General features: G+C 39.9%; 1 protein-coding gene across 4 annotated transcripts in view; it reads left to right on the forward strand.

Annotated features, from left to right (window-relative positions):
• Positions 1–19,853, forward strand: part of tbcd (tubulin folding cofactor D) — a 43,570-nt gene extending 23,717 nt beyond the window's left edge. For 2 of the 4 annotated variants that reach the window (XM_053492392.1, XM_053492390.1), the window contains 25 exons: positions 6,001–6,058; positions 6,148–6,177; positions 6,454–6,539; positions 8,221–8,301; positions 8,407–8,480; positions 8,563–8,680; positions 9,289–9,349; positions 10,746–10,768; positions 10,853–10,884; positions 11,060–11,122; positions 11,668–11,720; positions 11,822–11,903; positions 13,106–13,224; positions 13,304–13,395; positions 13,935–14,075; positions 14,535–14,618; positions 14,702–14,860; positions 15,107–15,245; positions 16,459–16,580; positions 16,705–16,782; positions 17,093–17,182; positions 17,353–17,440; positions 18,135–18,244; positions 18,372–18,456; positions 19,445–19,853. In XM_053492392.1, the coding sequence (XP_053348367.1) occupies positions 6,001–6,058; positions 6,148–6,177; positions 6,454–6,539; positions 8,221–8,301; positions 8,407–8,480; positions 8,563–8,680; positions 9,289–9,349; positions 10,746–10,768; positions 10,853–10,884; positions 11,060–11,122; positions 11,668–11,720; positions 11,822–11,903; positions 13,106–13,224; positions 13,304–13,395; positions 13,935–14,075; positions 14,535–14,618; positions 14,702–14,860; positions 15,107–15,245; positions 16,459–16,580; positions 16,705–16,782; positions 17,093–17,182; positions 17,353–17,440; positions 18,135–18,244; positions 18,372–18,456; positions 19,445–19,459 (2,083 nt within the window). In that variant the 3' untranslated portion in view covers positions 19,460–19,853. The remainder of the gene's footprint in view (positions 1–6,000; positions 6,059–6,147; positions 6,178–6,453; positions 6,540–8,220; positions 8,302–8,406; positions 8,481–8,562; positions 8,681–9,288; positions 9,350–10,745; positions 10,769–10,852; positions 10,885–11,059; positions 11,123–11,667; positions 11,721–11,821; positions 11,904–13,105; positions 13,225–13,303; positions 13,396–13,934; positions 14,076–14,534; positions 14,619–14,701; positions 14,861–15,106; positions 15,246–16,458; positions 16,581–16,704; positions 16,783–17,092; positions 17,183–17,352; positions 17,441–18,134; positions 18,245–18,371; positions 18,457–19,444) is intronic. The other 2 variants (XM_053492388.1, XM_053492389.1) reach the window with 2 other exon arrangements.
• The last annotated feature ends 3,193 nt before the right edge of the window (positions 19,854–23,046 follow it).

Raw genomic sequence — 23,046 nt, forward strand, 5'->3', positions numbered from 1 at the left:
CATTCAGATCGGTATCCAGTGTGCAAACAACAAAAAAAAAGTCTGTTTTCATTTTTTCCCCTAATGTGACCTCATACAGAAGAGCCCCTCCCTCCTTGGCTTAGAAGTACTTAACACTGAAATAGATTAAGAGTGAAAAAGAAATAAGACAAAAAAAAAAACATTATCTGAGAGATGTCTGAAATCAATCATTTACGCACACACACACACACACACACACACACACACTTTCTGAGGAGCTTTGAGACCTGTGTTCACCTGTAAAAGGAACAGAAAAATACAGTAGATACAAAGTGAGTTACTGTGTATATACCGGTATTCGCTTTAGATCAATCAACATAAAGATATATTGACTTATTAAAATGCTGGCTCTAAAGATGGTGTATTTGAGGAGAAACAAAACACAAGCAAGATTTATAGCTCAATTCTTCATAGGTCGAAATTGACATGATCCTGATTTCTGACTTCCCACTTCCCAACCGAATGAAATGTCGATGTAGGACGAGCTTTTTTCACATTTGTATTTGTTACCCACACAACCGTACACCGTGTGATATGCAGTGAAATACTCAGCGTTTTTGCTTTCGGATTTCAGAACGCAGACTGAAGTCGGTGCGTAAAACCACAAACTAGACTTTGTGGCTTTGCGTTCTTTACCCAACAAGGTCTGGGGCCACCAGGAGAACCTGTTTATTCGAGTCAAACATGAGCACCCTTGTCAGCCCTCATATTACGCATTAAATCACGAGTCCCACAGTCATAACCTCCAGGCTGTGTTTTCAACCATTTCATATCTACAGCTACAGTATAACAGCTGAAACAATTCCATATGTCTTATTTTTCACGTCAGTTGGTGCCCCTGAGGCTGATTTACAGGCCAAATACCTTGTATGAAATTATCTTTTGTCTCTTTTTGTCCTGAAGGAACGCTAGGAGTTCTGTATCAGGCAAGTCTGCGGGTTGCCCAAAACCAGTTTTTAATGCCTCTCCCAGTTCTTAGTCAATCAATCACACCCTTTAATTTGTTCTCTGACTGGTTTCTGTGTGTGTGTGTGTGTGTGTGTGTGTGTGTGTGTGTGTGTGTGTGTGTGTGTGTGTGTGTGTGAAAAAGGGAGGGGGAGAGAGTGAAATGTTAAGGCTAAATAAAACTTAAAACATAATTAAATGTATTTATTTTTAATTAATATTATTAAAAATGTATTTATTTATATGTTAACCCTTTAATGTGCAGTGTCCACAGTTGGGAGGACTCAATTTAAAGCCTTAGTTTTCATTATTAAAATATATACAGTACTGTGCAAAGTGTTACTGATTTTGTAATATTAAATGAAATTAAATTATTTACAGTACTGTGCAAAAAAGTCTTAGACCCATGAAAACACTGCTTGTAGTCTCAGGTACAATTTGTGCAGTTTTGTATTTATAGGAAATTAGCTGCTTAGTTGTACTGAACACCACAAAGAACCAGGCACAATCCTTCTTAGGAACCTGTCACACCTGCTTCTTTTCCTGACTTAATAATGAAATTATGGAGACTGAGAAGTGCAAAAAAAATTTTTTTTTAACTGAAAACAAACTCAATTTAAAAACAAAATGATAAAACTAAAAACAATTTTTTAAATTGAAAAAACAAAAACAAAACAACAAATTAAACAACAGAAAAAAACTGAAAACAAAATAACAAAACCGAAAACAAATGAATAAATCAGAAAACACAATGACAATTCAGTCAAATCGGAAAATGGTAGGTATAGTGTGCGAATTAAATTCTCATCATTGATTGAAAGAGGCCCCTGTCACTCAAGACATACAAGTAGTACTGCAGCCTCGGGCCATTTAAATGTTCGTGAGTCTGCAGTACTTCCTGTATATTTTGAGTGACGGATGTCTCGTCCAATCAACGAAAAGAATTTTATGCCCATGTGTGATTTGCAAATACGCTGATCTTAAGTGGCAGTAGTCTCACGTCTAATTAGAGGTTTATTCGCAAACTTACCGGTTTGCTGATTCTTAATGCTGATTGGACGAGCCATTTAAAAATATACAGGAAATACTGCAGACTCGCAGACATTTTAATGCCGTGAGGCTGCAGTACTTCTTCTGTGTCTTGAGTGACAGATGTCTCTTCCAATCAACAATAAGAATTTTATTCACACATTTTATTGTACACCTACCTTTTACCTGATTACTTTTTTTTTTGCATTTTTTTGTCATTTTGTTTTTGTTTTTGTTGTTTTGTTTTTTAATTTGTTATTTTGTTTTGTTATTGTTTGTGCAATTCTCGGCCACCGTATAAAATTTTAAATAAAACATCCATAACAAATTTTTTGCCAAAAAAAAAAAACCCACAGGGTGTCTAAGAGTTTTGCACAGTACTTAAGATTAAGTTGAAGAAATGGGAACAAATGTTTTAATGTGGCAGGCTGCAAAGTGCCTAAAGATACAATTTAAACATTTATTATGTAATAACCTCAGCAGCGACCACATTTCCCCTCCCGTCTGTTCCAACCATTCAGCATTCTGGCTCTTTGGAAGCAAAATGTGCAACAAGATGTTGTGCAACAAAATATTTCTCAAGAACAGTGGAATCTAAAAAAATACTTCAGATAGAAACCTTTTTATTTTTTAAGATTCACTAAAGAGGAAAATGTACATATTTACAATTCTAAATCATGTTATAAAAGAGAGGTGACTAACATGAAAGTTACCATTATACTAATTTGTCTTCACTTTTTTCAAAACCGATTTTAATTACGATTTGCCAATTTGATAAAAAAATTGCAATTCTAAATATTTTTTACACAATAATTAACTATTAAATGTACCCTTTACTGTTCAAACTTTATTTACATAGACTTAAAGATAATGATGGCACTAAAAGTGTGTATATATTAATCATGCATGTGGTTGATTTAGAAATTTTAACTCATTATTATTTCTTAACGTAATTAATCACATGACAAAGCTTGACCCTATTGGCTTCCCATAATTGCTGTGCAGTTACCAAGAGGCGTGTGATAATGGCACAATTAACGCAGATAATAAGATGACTGAGGAAACATCACTGGGTGTGATAAACAGCAGGTTTCATTATAAAAAGCTTCTTAATGGAAGTTTGGATAAAACTAAAGTTTTGTGCATGAGCAAGAATACATTACATGTAAGATGTGGGAGTGGTGGCTCAGACAGCTAAGGCTCTAGACTATTCATTTTCAGATCTGAGGGTCCGGGTTTGGGCCCTCCTGTCGGGGAGGCTGCCACACGTCCATTCAAGAGATTTTAGTTCAGCATTTGTTAAATATTATATTTGAGATATTATAAAATCTCATAATGTTTCCTCAATCATGCATTTCTTTAATCTAACATGGCACGTTTATAATACAAGGAACTGTGAGAATTTTAAAATTGTAATTTATCATGAATAATCAGACTATTACTGTGATTAACTAGATAAAAATTTTTGTGTTAATTAGTTTCTGAAATCCCTCTAACAGACGTCCCTTTGACACGTTCTCATTCGCTATGGTGCCTGCAAGTGCTTCATGTTAATTATTTATATAAATATTCAGACTAATGTGTTCAATAATTGCCTGGTTTGATAACGATGGAATTAATTGTGCAACACCAATTTCCTTTTCATGCTTCGTGGGTTTGTCCAAAACAGTCTAATGGATAAACTGTCAACCTACAGTAGTTAAACATTCCCTAGCAGAATGTTCCATTTTATTTGCATTTCCAACTGCTGAAGACGCTTTTGATATAATATACACAAAATATACAAGATCATGAGGGAAAACGTTTGGGCGGGCAGGGGGGTGCAAACTTTGCATCAGGGGTGCATGGGTGTGTTCAGTTATGTGAAAATAAACAGCTTTATCTCAACACCTTCCCTGAATTAAGGTCAGTCATAATAAAACAAATCAGTGGTTGACAAATTCTGCCGGTGTGTGTAAACTTTGTAGCGCCAGTGTTGCATGCCCATTTGTTAGGGGTGCAAACTTTCACACTCAGCAGTTTGTCTGTCTAAATCAGTGTCTGTCTGTTTGATGGAAGACAACGATGATGGTGATGATGAAATACTGCGTGATGTGCGACAGCTCGTCATGCCTTCCCTCCTCCCCTCCCTGCTCTAGAGACAAGTGCGGACGCATCCGCAACCGACTCGGCTTCAGTTTGTCACACACACCCCCTTCCCCTCCCCTAAGTGTGATCCGTTTCCCTGAGCGATGCCAGGTTTCGGCTTGGTCGCTGTGGTTTCAGTCACCTTCTCGCTCGAGCTTGTTGCGTCCTGTCGCCGCTTCCTGGCAGCAGCGTTTTCTCTCTCTCTCTCTCTGCGTCTCTGCACACGCTCTCGCTCTGACTGGACCACAATTTCAGAATCCGTAATCAGAGTTCCTTTTCCGTCTTCATCCAGTCAGATTCAATTCGTCAACAAATCACATCCGACATCAGATCAGCGAATACAATGCACCAGAGCAGAATGTTTCATTTTTACACCAGAAACAGCAACGACACCACAGACCAGGCGTGCAAGTGTTGCTTAAAAAAAAAAAAAAAAAAAAAACGTCTGTTTTGTGTCGCTCCAGGCCATCCGTCAAACCCTCCACGGACAAGTCGGTTTACGTAGCATGCGTGTGTGTTTTTTTGCATGTGTTTTCATGTGCAACACTACCAGCAGCACATCTTCCTCAAGGCAGAGTGTCTTTCTGTGTCTGTGTGTGCGCGCGTGTGTGTTATGGGAATCCCTCACGGGCATGTTCACATAGCATGTCAGCATGGACGGTAGAAGAAGAGCCAAGACGGGGCGATAGGGGCGCTACGGGAAAGGAAAAAAGAAAAGAAAAACAATCAGAAGAACAATTTTATCACCGCCAGAGCTGAATGTGCTGCTGCAGGACGGGTTATTGTTATCGCTGATCATACAGCTCCAAGAACGTTGCACAACTTCGACGTTCCCAGGTGCCGAAACTCATTAGGCGAATCCTGAGGTGATGTCACGGTTTCAGTGGCAGATCGCTGACTCAGGAACTTTATCATAAAAGCAATTGAACTCGAATTAAGGCAAAGCTTTTCTTTAGAGCCCTTGTCTATCTAAAATAATAACACATGAAGCAAACCGGAGTCACTAGTCATTAAGATCTTTATCTACAGCTGAGAAGTAATCTTTATTTCATGGTGTGTAATGCAAGCTCCAGATTTAATGGCACCTTTGTTGGATTAAAAAAATAAAAGGGCAATGTTGTAAAAAAAGAAAAAATGCATGGCAATTTATTTAAAGGAAATGAACAGAATTTTTTTTTTTTAACTTACACGGGGAGAAAACTTGAAAAGAAATCATCAAAAATATTAAAATTTGCAAACACTTAGTGCATGCATGCTTACTATATCCACTTACAATTTCTATATGTTACTGTTTCTTCAACAAGTTTACACAGGTATCAGAGCTCCTCTAAAGTGTGTGTGTTTGGGGGTAAAGCCCCAGCCGAAATCCCCCTTAGGTAATGCATTTTTATACCAGAAACTCTCTTTATTTAACTCCTTTTTTAAATAGGGCAATTCATTGTCTATGTAAATGAGCTACTGCTGAGCCACGCCCTCTTATAGAACAGCAAAGCTGCAACAAGCTGGGGGAGGGATCTTTATCTATGACGTCACAATAGGGGAAAATCACCCTAACACCCGTGATTGGCGAGTTTTACTGTGACTGACAGGAGACATAGCGTGTATGCCCCTCCCACTCAAAGATCACAGCCTGTTTTTGTGACACTTCAGAGCCCCCGCCCCGCCAATTAAATACACTCTCGTTCTCATTACTGAAACCTTCAGGTGCCCTGTAGAAACTACTGTATTTGTACGAGTGCGTTATTCTTAATATAAATCTGTGCCCTTCTGTTCTGGCCAATCAGTATGCAGAACCCATTAGGTGTAACCCAGTAGAGATACCTTTACGTATTACACATAATTGTAATACACCTTTCCCTTTTTATTGTCTTCCCTCAGCACTCTGGTCATCGTCGCTCTCTTTGACCGGGACATTAGCTGCAGAAAAGCCGCCTCGGTGAGATTTTTTTTGTTTTTAGTTGCTTTGGCCTCTTTTTACATTTGGTGAATAAAAAAGGTAAAATGTTTTTTTTATTTCTTTTGCAGGCTGCTTTCCAAGAAAATGTTGGCAGACAGGTAGGAGCAAAGACACACTCTTGCACACATACAGTATACACACACACACGCTAGCATTAGCTAGCTCGTGTTAGGTTCACTTGTACTGTCTCTAATCACGTTATATCTCTGGATAAAAACCACACAAGCAGCTAAAGTTTAACTGTAACCCGACTACCTGGCGCATATTCACTGTTGAAGTCTCATTCGCTTGATGTATTTTTTTTTTTGTTGTTCTGGTGTGTGTTGAGTGAGCGGATTAGCGGCCTTGATGAACTCTGAGATTTCTCCCCTCAGGGCACGTTCCCACACGGCATCGATATCTTAACAGCCGCTGACTACTTCGCCGTCTGGAACCTGAACAACTGCTACCTGACCATCAGGTGAGACACGGAGACAGACCATAAAGGAACAAGTGTTCCTTTCAAAAATATATATATAAACTAGTAGTAATTATAGTACCGATGCAGCCATCAAAAAGATCTGAAATGCTATTAAGAGAATGTTTTTCATTCTAATTGTTCGTTTAATTCCTTTACTGAAATAGTAAAATAAATAAATAGAAATATACTGCTATTAAGCATAATAATAGATAATCATGTTTGGAAATCATGCTAATTACAGTGAAAAAATCATATTTCTAATTATATCAGCAATTATATTTTTAAATATAGGTAGTATTCCTATTCCAGTAGGAAAAATTGTCAACTTCATCAAAAAAATACCCAGGAAAATATGCCACTTCCAGTAGAAAATACTTTACTTTCAGTAGAAAAATACTTTACTTCCAGTCCTGTCTACCTGTCTACCGTCCTGTAGAAAAATATGCCAATTCCAGGAAAAAAAAAAAAGTTTGAGGTTAGTCTTGAGTTTAATGCTTTTGCTTCTTGTGTAGCTGTAAAAGTTTAAACATGCGCCTTCCTCCATTTAAAGCGTCCCTAAGCGACATACATACGACTTATTGATGATACACGGCGTTCCACTTCAAGCTTATAATCAGACTTGATCAACATGTCGCTCATAGCGTTTATCGGATTAGCGCTTAGCTACATTCCTGTAAGACTCGCATGTGCATCGTGTTACTGAGAAGTGTGCTCAAGGAAGGGCAGAGATCAAAGAGCCGCATGCTGATCTACATACAGGAGCTGGAGGTTGAAGGGCAGGTCTGTCCTCCCCCGGGGTAGAATGCCACTGGGGCGGGCCATCGAGCTGCTGCCTCGGCTCATGAGAGCAACAATGTGGAAAATTCTAGCCTCAGGGAGCAAAGTAGACACCTCCGGACATTACTTTATGGAATCATTTCTATTTATTTAAATTGTAATTAAGCAGCAGATTAGACACTAGATTAGTGATCGATGTGATATACACACTAGGGAAAGCGTGTGCTGAGTTCATAAACACCTAAACCTGGCATGCATGGAATTTAAGCAACAGCAAAAAAAAAAAGTAGCAGCACGGAAAATACTATAAATAACACTTCATTATTACTACCTTCCTTTTAAGCATAGATAGTTTGTCTAAAAAAAAATAGTTCTCCATGCGACGCCAAGCCCACTAACGCTTTAAAAAGAAGGAGAAAGGAGAAAAGTTTCTAGGCATCGTGACGTCATTCCCATATTACAGTAGCTGTAAAAAAAATTATGCGTTTTAAAAGTAATGATAATTTTAGTTCTATCTGGCATATCTGAAAACCCTAATGCACAGTTGTTGTCTGACGTCTCCTAATCGACATAACTGGCAGCACTTCCCTATAAGCAGCTGTGGTTTTTTTTTTTTTTTTTTTTTAAATCAGTCATCAACCAATGCTGTGTTGCTGCAACTGGTCTCTGACACTTCAGTTTTAAGGGTTACCTTTCTAAGATGTAATGCCTCTGGATTGCTTTTTTTCTTTTGCTGTGTATTCTCACACAGTAGTTGATGCTGTTGAGATTTCAGTACTACGTAATGCTGAATCCTGATTAGGAATTAATAAAGACTTAAAAGTCATTCCAGGGTGCGTCAATAGGCATGTAATATTTTTATATAAATATCATTACTCATGTTTCTCCGTTCCTCTTTTTCCAGCGTCTACATAGCCGGTTTTGAGGAGTACACCAAACCGATGATCGAGCACCTGGTGACCAGGAAGATCAACCACTGGGACGGGTGAGGAGGAGGAGGAGGAGAACACCTTCATGGGTTCAGTTATGGTTTTAAAGAAAATGTCAGTAAGATAAGGGATTAAATAATCTTAGATGTGTGTTTTTTCAGGGCGATCCGAGAACTGGCTACAAAATCGCTTCACAACCTCACGCCACAGGCTCCAGATTACATGGCCAACACAGGTGATGAGCTACAAGTAGTCTTTGTGATGATGATGATGATGATGATAATGACGACAATAACGATGGCTTTCTTCTCTTTCAGTTCTCCCACAGCTGTTGACGATGGTGACGGGAAGCGACATGCACAGCCGCCATGGAGCGATACTGGCCTGTGCCGAGATCACACATGCCCTGTATAAAGTCGCCGCTCAGAATAACCGGTAAAGCCCCACCCCTTTTTCCTTACTAATTATGATGATGTATTTAACCATTTAATCACAACATGGCACAAGAAGGTTATAACGACTTTAGATTTAGGAACTCGGATCTCATCGTACAGACAGGTTACTAATTAAAGGGGAAAAGTGTGATCAGTGTGGTGTGTAAATCTGCTGCAGAAGGGATAGGCAGGGTCATCCTGGAAGAAGCCACGCCCATCTGGAAGGATATTGATCAGTTGAACCAAGCAAGCAAATATAAATACACCCCCTGAGGTAGAACAGTCCAACCAAGGTTTTTCTTTTAATTGTCACATGTTTAAATTTTATGTTCATCCAGACAGAGTAGAAATAGGACAATCAGTCGTGTTGTCAGGTGGGCGGGGCTAAATAATACCACTTAACCATATGCAAATGAGAAGGAAAGAGATGTGGCGATGACTGCAGTCAAGCAATGTTTAGCCACACATAGAAATATATTCTGTTGTATTGTTTGTTTTATTCTGTAATATTTCTTTGCATTTATTTAATTTTCTCTGGAATACAATTTTCCCTTTTTTTTTTTTAACACATTACTATACTATATGCATATATTTTTTCTTTTTTTTTAGACCAGTCACTGACTTCCTGTCCTCAGAATCCATCGAAGGTCTCAAAGCCATTCACCAGACGGTCAGATCCTTTCTTTCTTTTTTACTTTCTTATGCATAACATAAGCTGTACAGGTGGAACACATGCTGTTCTTCAAAGTGCCTGCTGATTACACTGCCCCTTCCATTTGCATGCATAGTCCATCTTGTGGGCATGTCGCATTCATTTCTAAGGACGTGCAATGTCCATGCTACACACCAAACATATATACACAGGATGGGCATAATGAAAAGCAAGTTTCATACAAGGCGAGTTTCATGTCTCATACAAGGCGATATTTGCTCTATAATAACTTTTTTTGCTCCACACTCCAGACCAGTAGGTGACGGTATCGTACCAACCACCTACATAAATTCAAACTGAGAAGTGTAATACTCTCGTAAAACACGAGTATTTGCAGAAAATGCCAACAGTTTCTGATTTCTGCTGCAGTTTATTTTGAAGGCCTTTGTCAACTTTATTAACTAATCCAATGATTTGATTGATAAAATTGATTAAATTTAACCCAATGCCCAGATAAAATGGGAGGGTTGCGTCAGGAAGAACATCCGATGTGCGGATCAGGTGGTCCGCTTTGGCGACCCCTTGACAGGAGCAACCAAAAGACTAACAACAATTTAAATGGTTAAATTAAATCATTGAATTAATCACATCTCTTTTAATTAAATTAAATTTTTCTTTGTATAGTGTGTAACAATGTTTATTCTCGCAAAGGCGCTTTACAGAATTAAACATTTTAACATTAATGGGAGAAATGTATAGACTATAACTATCATTAACAAACTGATATAGAACAGTAAAGTTATAGTTATCAGTTAGTCAGTTAGTTATCAATCTAATCTATTATAATCTAATATTTTATAATATTTAGTTACTAGTTTATAATGCCCAATAGTTACTCAGGTTTCTCCAGGTTTTTTGGTTTCATCCCACAGTCCAAAGACATCCAGCTGAGGCTAATTGGATTTCAATTGTTAATTGATGTACAGATTGCCTATAACGTGGGAATGAGTGTGTGTGTGTGTGTGTGTTTGTGTTGGTGTGTATTTGTGATAAATTGTTCCCCCTGTCCGCGGTGTGTCCCGCCTCGTGCCCGAGGTATCCTGTGATAGGCTCCAGGCTTCCTGTGACCCTCTGCAGGATAAGTGGTACAGAGAAAGAATGAATAAAAACACAAAACATCTGATTCATCAACATCTGATCCATACCTGTGTATTGTTATAAAGAATGTCTCTGTTTAACATACACTCCAACACAGCGAGTGTCCAGAGTCCCCGCGAGTCTGTTTCTTTAATTTAAGGCCTTTATTTGACTCGCGCTTGTATGTGACCCCGCAGTCCATATCATTATTTAAACGCTGCTCACTCGCTTCCACATCAGTGCTGACCTCCATGCTCTTTCTCTTCCCTCCTCACAGCTCTCAGACAGGAAGCAGTACAGGTGAGCATGAACACCCGAGTCTGATTTTAACCTTCATCAAACATGTGACTCGTTTCTTATTCATCTCTCCGTGTTTCTCCACAGAGGGTTCGGTGGAGAGCTGATGCGGCCTGCAGGTAAAGTTATATATAAATCATCCGTTACTTCTTACGCTTTATGTTTGCGTCCCGATAGGAGTAAAAGTAGCGTAATATAGAATGAACTATGATATTTAATATTTAGGGAAGATTTGGGTTGTTTTTACACTGAGACATTCTCCTCTTTCTCATCCTCTTCCTCCACCTTGTGCAGTGTGTGTCCTTATCGAGAAGCTCTCACTCTCCAGAATGCCTTTTAAAGACGATCCGGTCATCAGTAAGTTTATCACTCTGTCTGTCTGTTGCTTTTTGCTCTTTTTATCTGTCAGACACTCGATCTGTCCGTCTGTCCATAGGTTCATCAATCTGTCTGGGTTATCTCTTGAGGTTTCTGTCTGTTTGTCTGTCTGTCTCTAGGTCCGCCTATTGCATTTTTGTTCCAACTCTTAATCTGGCTGTCTGTGCATCTTTCCATCTCTCCTTTAGTGTGTCTTTTAGTTGAATTCTCAAACTGTCAATCAGTATGTCCAACTCTTGATCTCAAGTTGTTGAGACGTCTGTCTGTCTGTCTGGCAGGCCCTTCGTCCGCCTCTCTATGATCTGTCCTCCTCTGTCATCTGTCTGTGGTTAGGTTTTCCTGTCTCTCTGGTGTCACCTCTGTGTTCTTGCGTCAGGAACAGTGAATAAGCACATGACTGTGGTTAAATATGCTGATCAGGAGGATGATGTCTTTCTTTGTGTGTGTGTGTGTGTGTGTGTGTGTGTGTGTGTGTGTGTGTGTGTGTGTGTGTGTGTGTACAAACGTGATTCACTGTGTTACAGATGGCTGGCAGTCGCTCATAGACGAGAGTCTGAACGCCAAGCAGAACATCCAGGTTCATGACACACACACACACTCACCCACGCACACACTCGGGCAGTTTAATTTGCTCTATTCATATTCTTGTTGGTTTTAATCTGTGTGTCCTGTGTGTAGGAGGCAGCGGTCTCGGCTCTCGCAGCTCTGTGTCAGCAATATTATCAGATCCAGCCCGGGTTGGCAGACACACACATGCAAGGTACATAAAGCCTTGAACACACTTTACCTCGGCACCTCAGTGAAATTCCAAGCCTGCAAATGTTTCTTTTTAGAGAGAGAGGGAGTTTGTGTAAACATTAATATTATGTATTTTTTTTCAGCTGAATTTGACTCAATTGAATTGATTCAGGTGATCGACAAACTGAATCTTACTCGGTTGATTCACTTGACTCAGATTTGTTTTTCCCATTTACGGTGACTCAGCGAAACTGATTTTATTTAATGTTGATTTAGTGAAACTGAGTCATAAAGCTGTTTTTTTTTTTTTTTTTTTTGTGAAATCTGAATTTGATTCTGTAATGTCGACTCAATGAAGCTGATTCACTTGGCTGTGTCCCATTCCTATGTGTACTGCACAGGGTGCTCCCTACTTCTTCCCCTTTATTTTTGCTCCGTTTATAGGGAACGTCCACTTTGACAAAACTTATACTATATAATTATACTATGTAATATATACTTATACTAAGGATTTCTTGTTTAAATTTAAATTTAAACTATTGTGTCTTTTTAATATAATGTCCTCAATAATAATAATAATAATAATAATAATAATAAATATATAAGCTCCATTTTTTTTCACACTCCAGCGAGACGCAATGACTTATGGGAAATTTTTCATTCCCTTTTCTGTTGAAGTGAAGACCTGTTGTTCACTCGGTTCCTACACCATTCGCAGTTCCCTTTAAACTGAGCATTTCCGCTCCCTGCGATTTGGAATCACACTTAACATGGCTGAACACCCTGTGTAGTGTACTTCACAGGGTACATCAGGCCGATCGAAACGCACCTGATTCGTGTTCCTGTTGGAGTGAAGTTGATTCATTTGTCAGGCTGAAACTGACTCAGTAAATTGATTCACTTTACTAAAGGTTTCGGGTTTTTTTCTTATCGGCGCTGATGTGATGAAATAGAATCAGTGGGGCTGAGTCGCTTGAAGATGATTCAGTACAATTTAATAACTGGCTCTTCGAATTTGACTCATTCAATGGAGTTGAATCACTTGAGGGTTGACTCAGTCAGTAATAATGGTTCGCTTAAATTGTCCACAATGTATTTGCCTCAATAAAACTGACTTTGAGGAGCCAGTTCACTTGTCACTTTAAAGTTGACTCAATATGATTCCGCTACATGTGATTTGATTTCTGTGTGTATATTTCTGTGTGTGTGTGTGCGCGCGTGCAGAACAATTGCTGAGACAGTATCTAACCGGTCTGAAGAGCACCGACGTTCAGATGCGCTGTGGCTGCGCTTTAGCTTTGGGTTCTCTTTCAGACTTCATGATCCACAACAAACTGCAGCAGGTAAGAACATCGAATGGAACGGCACCAACCAGAACCAAGGGTACTCGGGGTTCTAATCGATTCGTGTGTGTGCGTGCAGGTGTTAGACGGCCTTCGGGAAGCCTGCCGGCTCACACAGAAGGAAGGCGGGTTTGCGGAGGCCAGGAGAGACGCTGCCTCGGCTCTGGCTCAGTGAGTCTCTCTGTCTGTTCCTTCTCTCCTTTTCTCCTCTCCTCTAATCTTTTCAATCTGCTTTCCCTTCTTCTCTTTTCTTTCTTCATCCTCATCATCTTCCTCTCCCCCTCTTCTTATCTATCCTTTCCTCTCTTCTTTCGTCCTGTATAGCACTCTTATTTTTTTCTCTCTCCCTCTCCTCTTTTCCTTTTTGTCTTTTCTCCTCCACTGACTCTAACTTCCTTTTCTCCTTCCTCCATCTTTCCTCCTTTTCTCACACGTTGCTCCTTCACTTCCTTCTGCCGTTTATGCCCTCTTGCCTCATTTTCCATCCCTTCCCGTCCCTGTCTTGCTCTCTTTTTTTTCTTCTTCTTTCCTCATTCCTTATCCTCACTCCTCCCTCTCTTCTCTCCTCGTGTGTGGTCTTCACCCGAGCTTGGGAAGAACAAACACAGATTAACGTCTGCCACGCGTACCTGCCTGACCTGAAATTCACGATTTTTCATTGTGAAGCCCATCCGTGTGTGTGTGTTTGTGTGTCTTTTTCTGTTTCTCAGGGTGTGTGTCACCGTAGGAGTGTGTGCCCAGGCCAGTCCGGACAGCGCAGTGTGTGAGGGAAACGTAAGCGATGTGTATGAAGCCCTGCTGGACTGCATGAACGATTACACCACAGACAGCCGAGGAGACGTGGGGTCCTGGTGAGGACTGGGACTGAGACACTCCCACACACACGCGCACACACACACACTATGGTCGATCAGATCAGCACCACGTTCCTTCTCTCAGCCGAACCTGATGTGATGTGATCTGATCTTGTAGTCCTGTCCCCTCGATGTGTCTTGAGATGCTTTTCTGCTCACCTCAGATGAAAAGAGCGGTTATTCGAGTCAGCGTGGACTTTCTGTCTGCTCAAACCAGTCTGATCACTTTCTCATGACTCTTTTTTTTTTTTGTCAAATACCAAATCTGTGTTTTTCTCAACTGATTTAATAAACCTGCTGCTGCTGTGTGATTGGCTGATTCAATCCCGTCAAAAATTGAGCATGTGTGTGTGTTTCTAATAAAAAGTCCAGTTTTTGTATTAATAGGTTTGAATTTTTAAAAACTTAAAGAGTGAAGCAGGTGTAATTAATTACGCTTGGCTCTTTTGGCGCTAGGGTGCGTGCGGCAGCCATGACGGGTTTACAGGACGTGACTCTGAAGGTGGCAGGCTCCGTCCCGGACCTGCTTTCTCCTGACATGTAAGTCTCACACACTCTATCACTTTAATTGATATCGGTATAGTTCTTATATTGTGTGTGTGTGTGTGTGTGTGTGTGTGTAGTTGTGAGCGGATGATGTGCTGCCTGGCCCAGCAGGCTGCAGAGAAGATCGATGGGTTCAGAAAGCACGCTGGCGCTGTGTTCCTTCGCCTCCTTCACAGCACAGAGCCTGCAGTACCTCACATCCCCCACCAGGAGGAGCTGCTCAAAATCTTCCCTCCGTCAGTACAGTAGTGCCTTCAAATCCACACACACACACTTACAAAACACGCACTTTGAACTTTTTATATACTTTTTTTGATTTTTTTTTCTGTTGCAGCGATTAAAAGATTTTCATTTCCTTAAAAAAAAAGAATCCTAGTTGTGTTAATCAGCTGATCTGAAATAATTGCAGATACCGTGTTAATGACCTGTGTGTATGTGTATGTGTGTGTGTGTGTGTGTGTGTGTGTGTGTGTGTTTTGCAGATCTGATGCGCAGTCTCTGAACTGGAGCGCTCCGTCTCAGGCCTTCCCTCTCATCACACGTCTCCTGGAGCTGCCAGTGTACCGCTACCGCACGCTGCTGGGCCTGGCCGTGTCTGTAGGGGGCCTCACCGAGTCCACGGTACGTCCTCACGCTCCGCTCCTTCTCACACACTGCGCGCGAGCCATCTCTGATCCTCGCGATCCCACATCGTAACATCAGCGTCACACCGACACGAGTCACGTGTTTAGATGTTTAAACGTCTCTGTTTCAATTTTGATCCCGAGTCGTTCTGTAGGCCCCGCCCACAAACACACCGCAGTTAAATAAGGGACATTTCAGAATCTATCTAATTAGTATCCACTCTAACTGCCCTGTGTGTGTGTGTGTGTGTGTGTGTGTGTGTGTGTGTGTGTGTGTGTGTGAGGTATCATCAATGGGAACTTTGAGAAAACTTCACATTTGTCCCCTAGAGGGAGCACTGAGCTGTTGCTTTTTCTCTTCTTTGCTTTCTTCTTCCTTGTCTTTCTTGTTTCTGTCTTTCTCTCACTTTCTCACCTTTCGTTCTATATCTCTATCACCCTCCTCTTTCTTTTATTTTGTAATTACTTTCTTCCCTCTCTCTCTCTCTCGTTATTTTATCCCTTATTTTCTGTCTTGCTCTTGTTCCATTTCCTTTTTTCTTTCTCTCTCTATATCTATCTATCTCTGTCTGTATATTTCTTGCTGTTTCTTTTTTTCTTTCTCTATCTTCCTCTCTATTTTCCTGTCTTTTTTCTTTGCATTACTGTCCGCTTTTTCTTTCTTTCTTAAGTTTTTCTTTATTACTTTATCTGTCTTTCTGTTATCTATCTATCTCATCTCAACACATGAGGCATTTATACTCCTCTTGTGTACAGTGCATCTAGAAAATATTTACTGCACTTCACTTTTTCCACATTTTATCTTACAGTCTTATTTTAAAATGGATTAAATAAATTATGTTTCTAAAAATTCTAGAAATCTTTTCAAATGTATTAAAAATAAAAAAAAATAAAATTATAGAAAGTGGACACAGCAGGGACACAGGATGCACCTGAGCTCAATTTTTAAGTGTCACGGCAAAGATATAGTTTATTTTTTTTTGTTTTTTCATTTGTAATAAATTTGCTTGGATTTCAAACAGACTTCTTTTACGCTTTCATTATGAGGTATTGTTTGTAGAATTTAAATATGATTTTAAAAAATTTTATTTAAGCCATTTTGAAATAAGACTGTAACATGGGAAAATGTAGAAAAAGTGAAGCGCTGTGAATACTTTCCGGATGCACTGTATAAGTATATTGTGTGTGTGTGTGTGTGTGTGTGTGTGTAGGTCCGATACTCCTCACAGTCTCTGTTCAAGCACCTGATGAGCATCCAGCAGGACGAGGCGGAGATGAAACAGTTTGGAGACACACTCCTGCTCATCTTTAGAGATAATCTGCACAATGACAGGTACACACACACACACACACACACACACACACACACACACACACACACTCTTTAAAGTGTGTTGAAGACAGTGTGTGGATGCATGCCCGAATTTGTAAGCTTTACACAGCTGTGTTTCTCTCAGAGTCTCAGTGCCTGTGCTGAGTATGATAGACCAGATGTTGGCCAACAGCTGCTTCCAGCTCTTCATCCAGCAGGACAAGTGAGGAGCGCTCTCTCTCTCTCTCTCTCTCTCTCTCTCTCTCTCTCTCTCACCCTCCCTCTCTTTCTCTATCTCTCTCTCTATCTCTCTCTCTTTCTTTCTCTATCGCTCTGCTTCTCTTTTCATTGATCTCTTTCTTTGTCTTTTTCTGTTTCTCTCTTGGATTATCTGTTTATATACATAGATACATTGCAAGATTAATGCCATATTAATTACTTTATTATTACATTAAATTACATATTACACATTATATCTCCCCCCATCTTTCTCTCTCTCTCTCTCTCTCTCTCTCTCTCTCTCTCTCCTCCAGTCACCCGTTCTGTGTGGAGCTGTTGTCTCTGTGTATGGAGGAGATTAGGAGGTCAAAGGACGTTAGAAAGTTACGTGCCGGCATCTCAGTGTGAGTTTACACACACACACACACACACACACACACACACACAGTGAAGTCATTTAGGCTGCAGATTTGTTTATTGGCGTTAAAGCCCCACCCACATATAAAAAAATACTGATTGACTGGTCTGTGTGTGTGTGTGTGTGTGTGTGTGTGTGTGTGTGTGTGTGTTGCAGGTACTGTGGCCTGATCCAGTTTCAGGGGGACGTGAGGAAGAAGATCCTGGTGCAGCTCATGCTACTGCTGTGTCACCCTTTCCCTGTGGTGTGTCTGTGTGTCTGTCTGTATATTTGTGCAAGTCTGTGCGTGTGTCTGTCTTTCTCTCTGCGTCTGTCTTAAGTATTAACCCCCAAATTTGGGGATTTGATAAAAAAATAAAGCTTATAAATTCCCTGTTTAAACTCTAAATATCCTCTCCAAACACTTTAATTTAAATTCAGATTAATAAATTACTCTTAAAAAAAGAATGTAAAGGTAAACCGTATACTGTACAGTCCTGTACTGCTGTCCATCCCGTAGTGCTAGAATGTAACACGCAGTTCCTTTGTGATCTTTCTACAGGACAACAAAAAAATACAGTATTATGTTTTATATAGAAATTTAGCTGTAGTTTATGTTAATATTTGTTCCAAACTTAAATATCGACACAAAATACGAAGCATTTAGTCAGGTACAAATCTGTAAACGACTGAGGCTCCAAACTCTGGAACGGGGCTTTGAAGGAGTGTGTGTGTTTGTCTGTCTGTATCTGTTTGTATATCTCTGTATCTGTCTGAATGAATGTATATTTTTCCACCTTTCTGTCCGATTGTCTGGGACTCTCTGTCTTTTGATTTGTCTATCCATCTGCCTGAATGTCTTCATCACCACCACATAATCTCTCTCTCTCTCTCTCTCTCTCTCTCTCTCTCTCTCTCTCTCTCTCTCTCTCTCTCTCTCTCTCTGTGTCTGTGGTTAGATCAGGAACACCACGGCCGCTCAGGTGTACGAGATGCTGCTGATGTATGATGACGTGGTCGATGCGGCGGTGCTTGATGATGTCATGACGGTCCTAAGCGACAGTAACTGGTGAGTGTTGATGGACATGAGTGCGAGTCTGTGCGGCTCCTCTCCACACCCACTTTACTGTCTTCACTCTCTTGCTGTGTGTGTGTGTGTGTGTGTGTGTGTGTGTGTGTGTGTGTGTGTGTGTCAGGGAGAGCGAGCTGAGCGTGGTGCGGACTTACAGGAACCAGATCTGTGATTGGCTAGGATTGCCCCGGCCCACACTTTTAACCAAGGTAACGACACTTACGCCCATAAGACACACACTTGAAAATAAATGATTACTTTCATTTGCATGATCGTCATCTTTATACTCCTCTTCTTCTTCCTTTATGGGTCTGTGGTGCTGCACTTCCTGTTTGTCCCTCTAGAGAAACCTTTAAAGGTTCTCTGTAGAGTTTAACTTGTCCAGATACTTTTGGATTTCATATATCTTTCTAACACGACCCCCCCCCCCCCCCCCAAAAAAAAAAACAAAAAAAACATCACCAACATGCTTGCTCAGTAGATGGCAGTAGTGCGTCATAAATCATCAGTCTCATCAGTAAGGTTTAAAGCTGCTTTTGAGCAGTAGAGACGTGCAAAGGCTGATTATTTTGTCCCCACAAAAAAACTGAGAAATCTAAATTTTAAAATTTGTCTCTTTTTCCCTCTTTTAATTTTTTTTCTTTTTAAATTTGTTTACCAAAGAAAAAAACATGAATATTCGCAAAACATGTGAAGTTTTATTTCATCTTAATAGTTTTTTGTTTTGTTTTGTTTTTTCTTTTGCACAATAAAACACAAGATTGTATTAAAGCTTTTCAGGAAATCTGAGCTCCTTCTCAGATGTTAGACAGACCTTCCTAAATCCTCATTCTTAGCAAAATTATGCTAGGATCGACTCTATGGTTTTGTCATTTATGCATGTTATTGCAAGAGGACAAATCACTTGTTCTATTAACAGATCATTTTGCTTCTTTAAAAAAAAAAAATTCTTACTGTCTAAATAATAAATTCTTACTTTCTAAATAAAAACCAGCGAAATGATCTGCCAATAGAACAAGACATTTTTCGCCTGCGGTTTTAGTAACATTTAACTAGAAATAAGTTTAATAATCATATTTTGTTTGTTGTGAGAAATTATAGGTAGGTTGGCGACTTGAACATTTCACTTGCTGTCTTTTTTTGCAGTGTCCACATCTACAATGATTTCTTTCTTTCTTTCTCTTTATGCCTTTACAGAGACCTGTAAATTAGTTGACTGAACCCGGAGTGTGTGAAAGTGCGTGCAGGTGAACTTCCTGTTTCTCATCTGTACAGCTCAGCAGTTTTCTTGTTCCATGTTAAATAAACAGAAATAATCTTCATAACCTTGTTAGTCTTTCGGCTGCTCCTATCGAGGGGTCGCCACAGCGGACCATGCGATCCACACAACAACTTGGCACAGGTTTTTTACGCCGGCTGCCCTTCCTGACGCGACCCTCCGTGCTTGGGAACCGGTACTGCATCCAGCGGCTGGAGTTTGTGCATCAGGTTAGAATAAAACCCGAGCCTTCTGCACGGCAGGCGAGAAACCTACTACTGAGCCACCAACGCCCAATAATCTCCATACTGCATTAACACTTAATAAACATTTCATGCTTAAACTGTTTATAGTCGTCTTGTCATGATTTGTACCTTTATTCGATTTTCTGGGATGTAAAGAAATTTCACTAAATTATAATTTTGCCCCTCTATAGTCTGTGCTTCTCTCAAACCCCCAGATTATGATCAATCATTCACAGGCTGTTAATCCAACTCTCGAGGATAATGCAAACAAATGACAAAATTACATATTTACTTTAACTTTAACAAACCAGTTTAGGATACTGATGTGACATGAGCTGGGTGCACTTTTTCTAAAGATTACATGTTTTCTGTAAACTCTGTGGTCATTGAAAAAATCACCATATGTGTAACATTAAATCATTCTCAATAGTTAATCATTAATGTCACAAATCAGAAGCAGGAATTCATATGTTTAATGTAGAACTGATGTGATTTTCTCCAGAATTCTACATAAAGTAAACGGTAAAATGTAGATTTTAATAAAAAACAGTTGGCTCTTTGTGTGTTCCTAAATTCGTACCATGTACCATAGTAAGGTTGCCATTTGTGTGGAATTGCCTTGAAACGTCTTTAATGCATAATTTTTTCAGATATTATTATTATAAATACTCTACAATTTTTAATCTGTTTACTTTTTAAAATATATATTTTCAAATGAACTTAAAAGTATTTAAAGTGTTTGCAAATAATTTTCTTTTAGTGTATAAAAAATTATTCAGTAATATGCTGTATTAGGTCTCAAATACATCCCTCCATAAGTACTGGAACAGCAAGGTCAATTTTTGTTTGTTTTTGCTGTACTTTGAAGACATTTGGGTTTGAGATCAGTTTCAGCTTTTATTTTATGATATTTACATCTAGGTGTGGGGAAACGTCACAAGGGCATGTTGGAGGTTTGATTTCAGTGTGGAAAGTCATTTTTGGATACAAAAAAGAAGTATTTCACTATGGTAACCAGGCAACTTTGATATAAACACATTTCTCCGAATAACCAAAAGTATTGGAACACATCAATGAGAGGTGATTCCTGTTGGCCATGTGAGCCCTGTTTCAATTGTTCAATTGATTGTTGAAGCAGTTAATAGCTTGTAGCTAGTCTTGGTTTGAGCCCTGGGTTTTATTGATGAAAAATGCATTTGTTGTTTAAAAGGATAAACCAGATTATAGCTGTCTATGCGGGGAAAGGTGACCATTTTAAATCTAAGAAAAGAGGGAAAATCAGAGTCATGCCAGAAGCACTGGGTTTAGCCAATACAATATCATGGAAATGTCCTGAAAAAGAAAGAACAAGCTCCCTGGGACAGGGGTGATTTCAGGAACCAAGATGAACCTTCATCAACGTGATGGGAAGACCAATGTGTGGAGATGTGGAGAAAGAACAAAACTCCTCATGATCCAAAACATTTAAGCGCATGGGTCGAAAAACTTTACAAAGAAAAATATCCAGTAGAATAAATTTTCTCATGCCTAACGAAGGAAGAACAAAACAGTTTGGTGATGTCAGTGGAAATCATATGCAACCAAATATTAAGTATTAATTAAATGTAAAGTTAAAACTGTTTGATGTGAGTGTGTTCACATTACTCTGGCAAAAGTGTTAAACAGTCAGCTCGAGGTCTACTGTATGCAGTATGCAGAATCACACTCCGCCTGCTTAAGCTGTTTAACCGAAGGTGCTGTAATCAGAAAGACGTGTCTCAAACTGTGATCACACGTAAAAGGGTAAACTCAAACAAACAAAAAAAAAGACAAAACAAAAGGATAATTGTTGAGCCGAGAGCAGCGTGCAGTGGGGCGGCCTTGAAGGAGCATCGTGATGTTCTCTCCCATCACATGGCTCGGCTTGACTCGACTCGACTCGACCACCGTTTCCGCCTAAGGGTTGGTCTCGCTCTGTAGTTCCCCCACTCCCCAGTGGGCTTTTTGCTTTTGTGTTACATTTCCACCCACAGCTTCTCCAGCACGCCTTCACTTCATCCACACACTGATCCTTCTTGAATTATGGATGTTGCATGTGTGTCATCCTTATTCTGATCTGTACGATGTTCAACTTGATTTTTCTATGCAATCATTTTTTGCTCAAGACCAAAGATGATCAATAACAAATTTCTGGTAGCGTGATGATTCCCATGCCCCTCATCCACCAGCTCCCCCATCAAACAACATCTATGTAATAGTAGTAACAGTGCGAAGCGCTGTCTCCCCTCTTCCTCATACCCAAGCTTGTTAAATGTTACTGTGATTGGCAGGGAAGGCAGGAAGTGTATGCCCCTCCTACCCAGAGAGCGCCACAGATTTTGCTTTTATGGACTGCTAGCTATGCATCCCTGTGCTATGCATCTTTCTTGAAACATCCAAAAAAAAAAAAAAAGATGCAGTACAAAAAGACCTAGTGGATAAATTCCAGCTTCCTGTGTCCTTATATAAACCTCTTCAACTGAACTCAGGTGGGAAGGTTTGATGTAACTCAAGTAGGATTCTGGGATTTGAAATCACAACTTTCAGGTTCATGGCATCGAACCTTCCCAACTGTGCTGAATTTGGCTGTTTCTTTAAATACAAAAATACAATTTTGAAAAAAAATGTAATTTTTTTTAACTTTAGCTGTCCTGCACATGTATTTTGGTCTGTCTTTCCCATCATTGTGGTCCGTCTGAATGTGAGCTTTATTAGTCAGAAAGTGAAGCCGTCCCTGCGCTCCCGCTCACAGCCCTGCGTGTTTGGTTTGTCTGAGGTTTCACCTTCCTCTCCGTTCTTTAATTCTGTTTTAATTAATGTTGGGGTTTAACTGAAGGGTAGAGGGAAAAAAATGTTTTGCAAAGAACACTGTGAGGGTGTTTTTTTTTTTTGTTTTGTTTTTTAAATCCTCATCTGATCGCTGGGGCTTTGCTACAGTGCTCATAATCGGTAGGAATGCTAATAATTTTAAAGGCCTTACAGTCGGACCGCAGTCACCATGGCAACGGCCCTCGGACAAAGGAGGCCTTTTAGAGCTCAGGAGAAGGATGGGGACGGGAGCAGGGGTGTGGAGGGGGTTCATCCACTCGCCCTGCTCTGATATTAGAAGGGATCTGCTTTCCTCTTACAGGAACCCCGGAGCCATTTGTTATGGGATTATACTGCTCGGAGATTATGTGCTCGAATCAAGTACACTTTATTAACTGCTCTTTTTAAGATACAAAAGTGCAGCGTTGTTAGGTTTCTAGAAGGAAGATTATGGGGGAAAAGAACTTCAT

Source organism: Clarias gariepinus, chromosome 3 (assembly GCF_024256425.1).
Source record: "Clarias gariepinus isolate MV-2021 ecotype Netherlands chromosome 3, CGAR_prim_01v2, whole genome shotgun sequence".
In the NCBI taxonomy this organism is placed as follows: Eukaryota; Metazoa; Chordata; class Actinopteri; order Siluriformes; family Clariidae; genus Clarias; species Clarias gariepinus.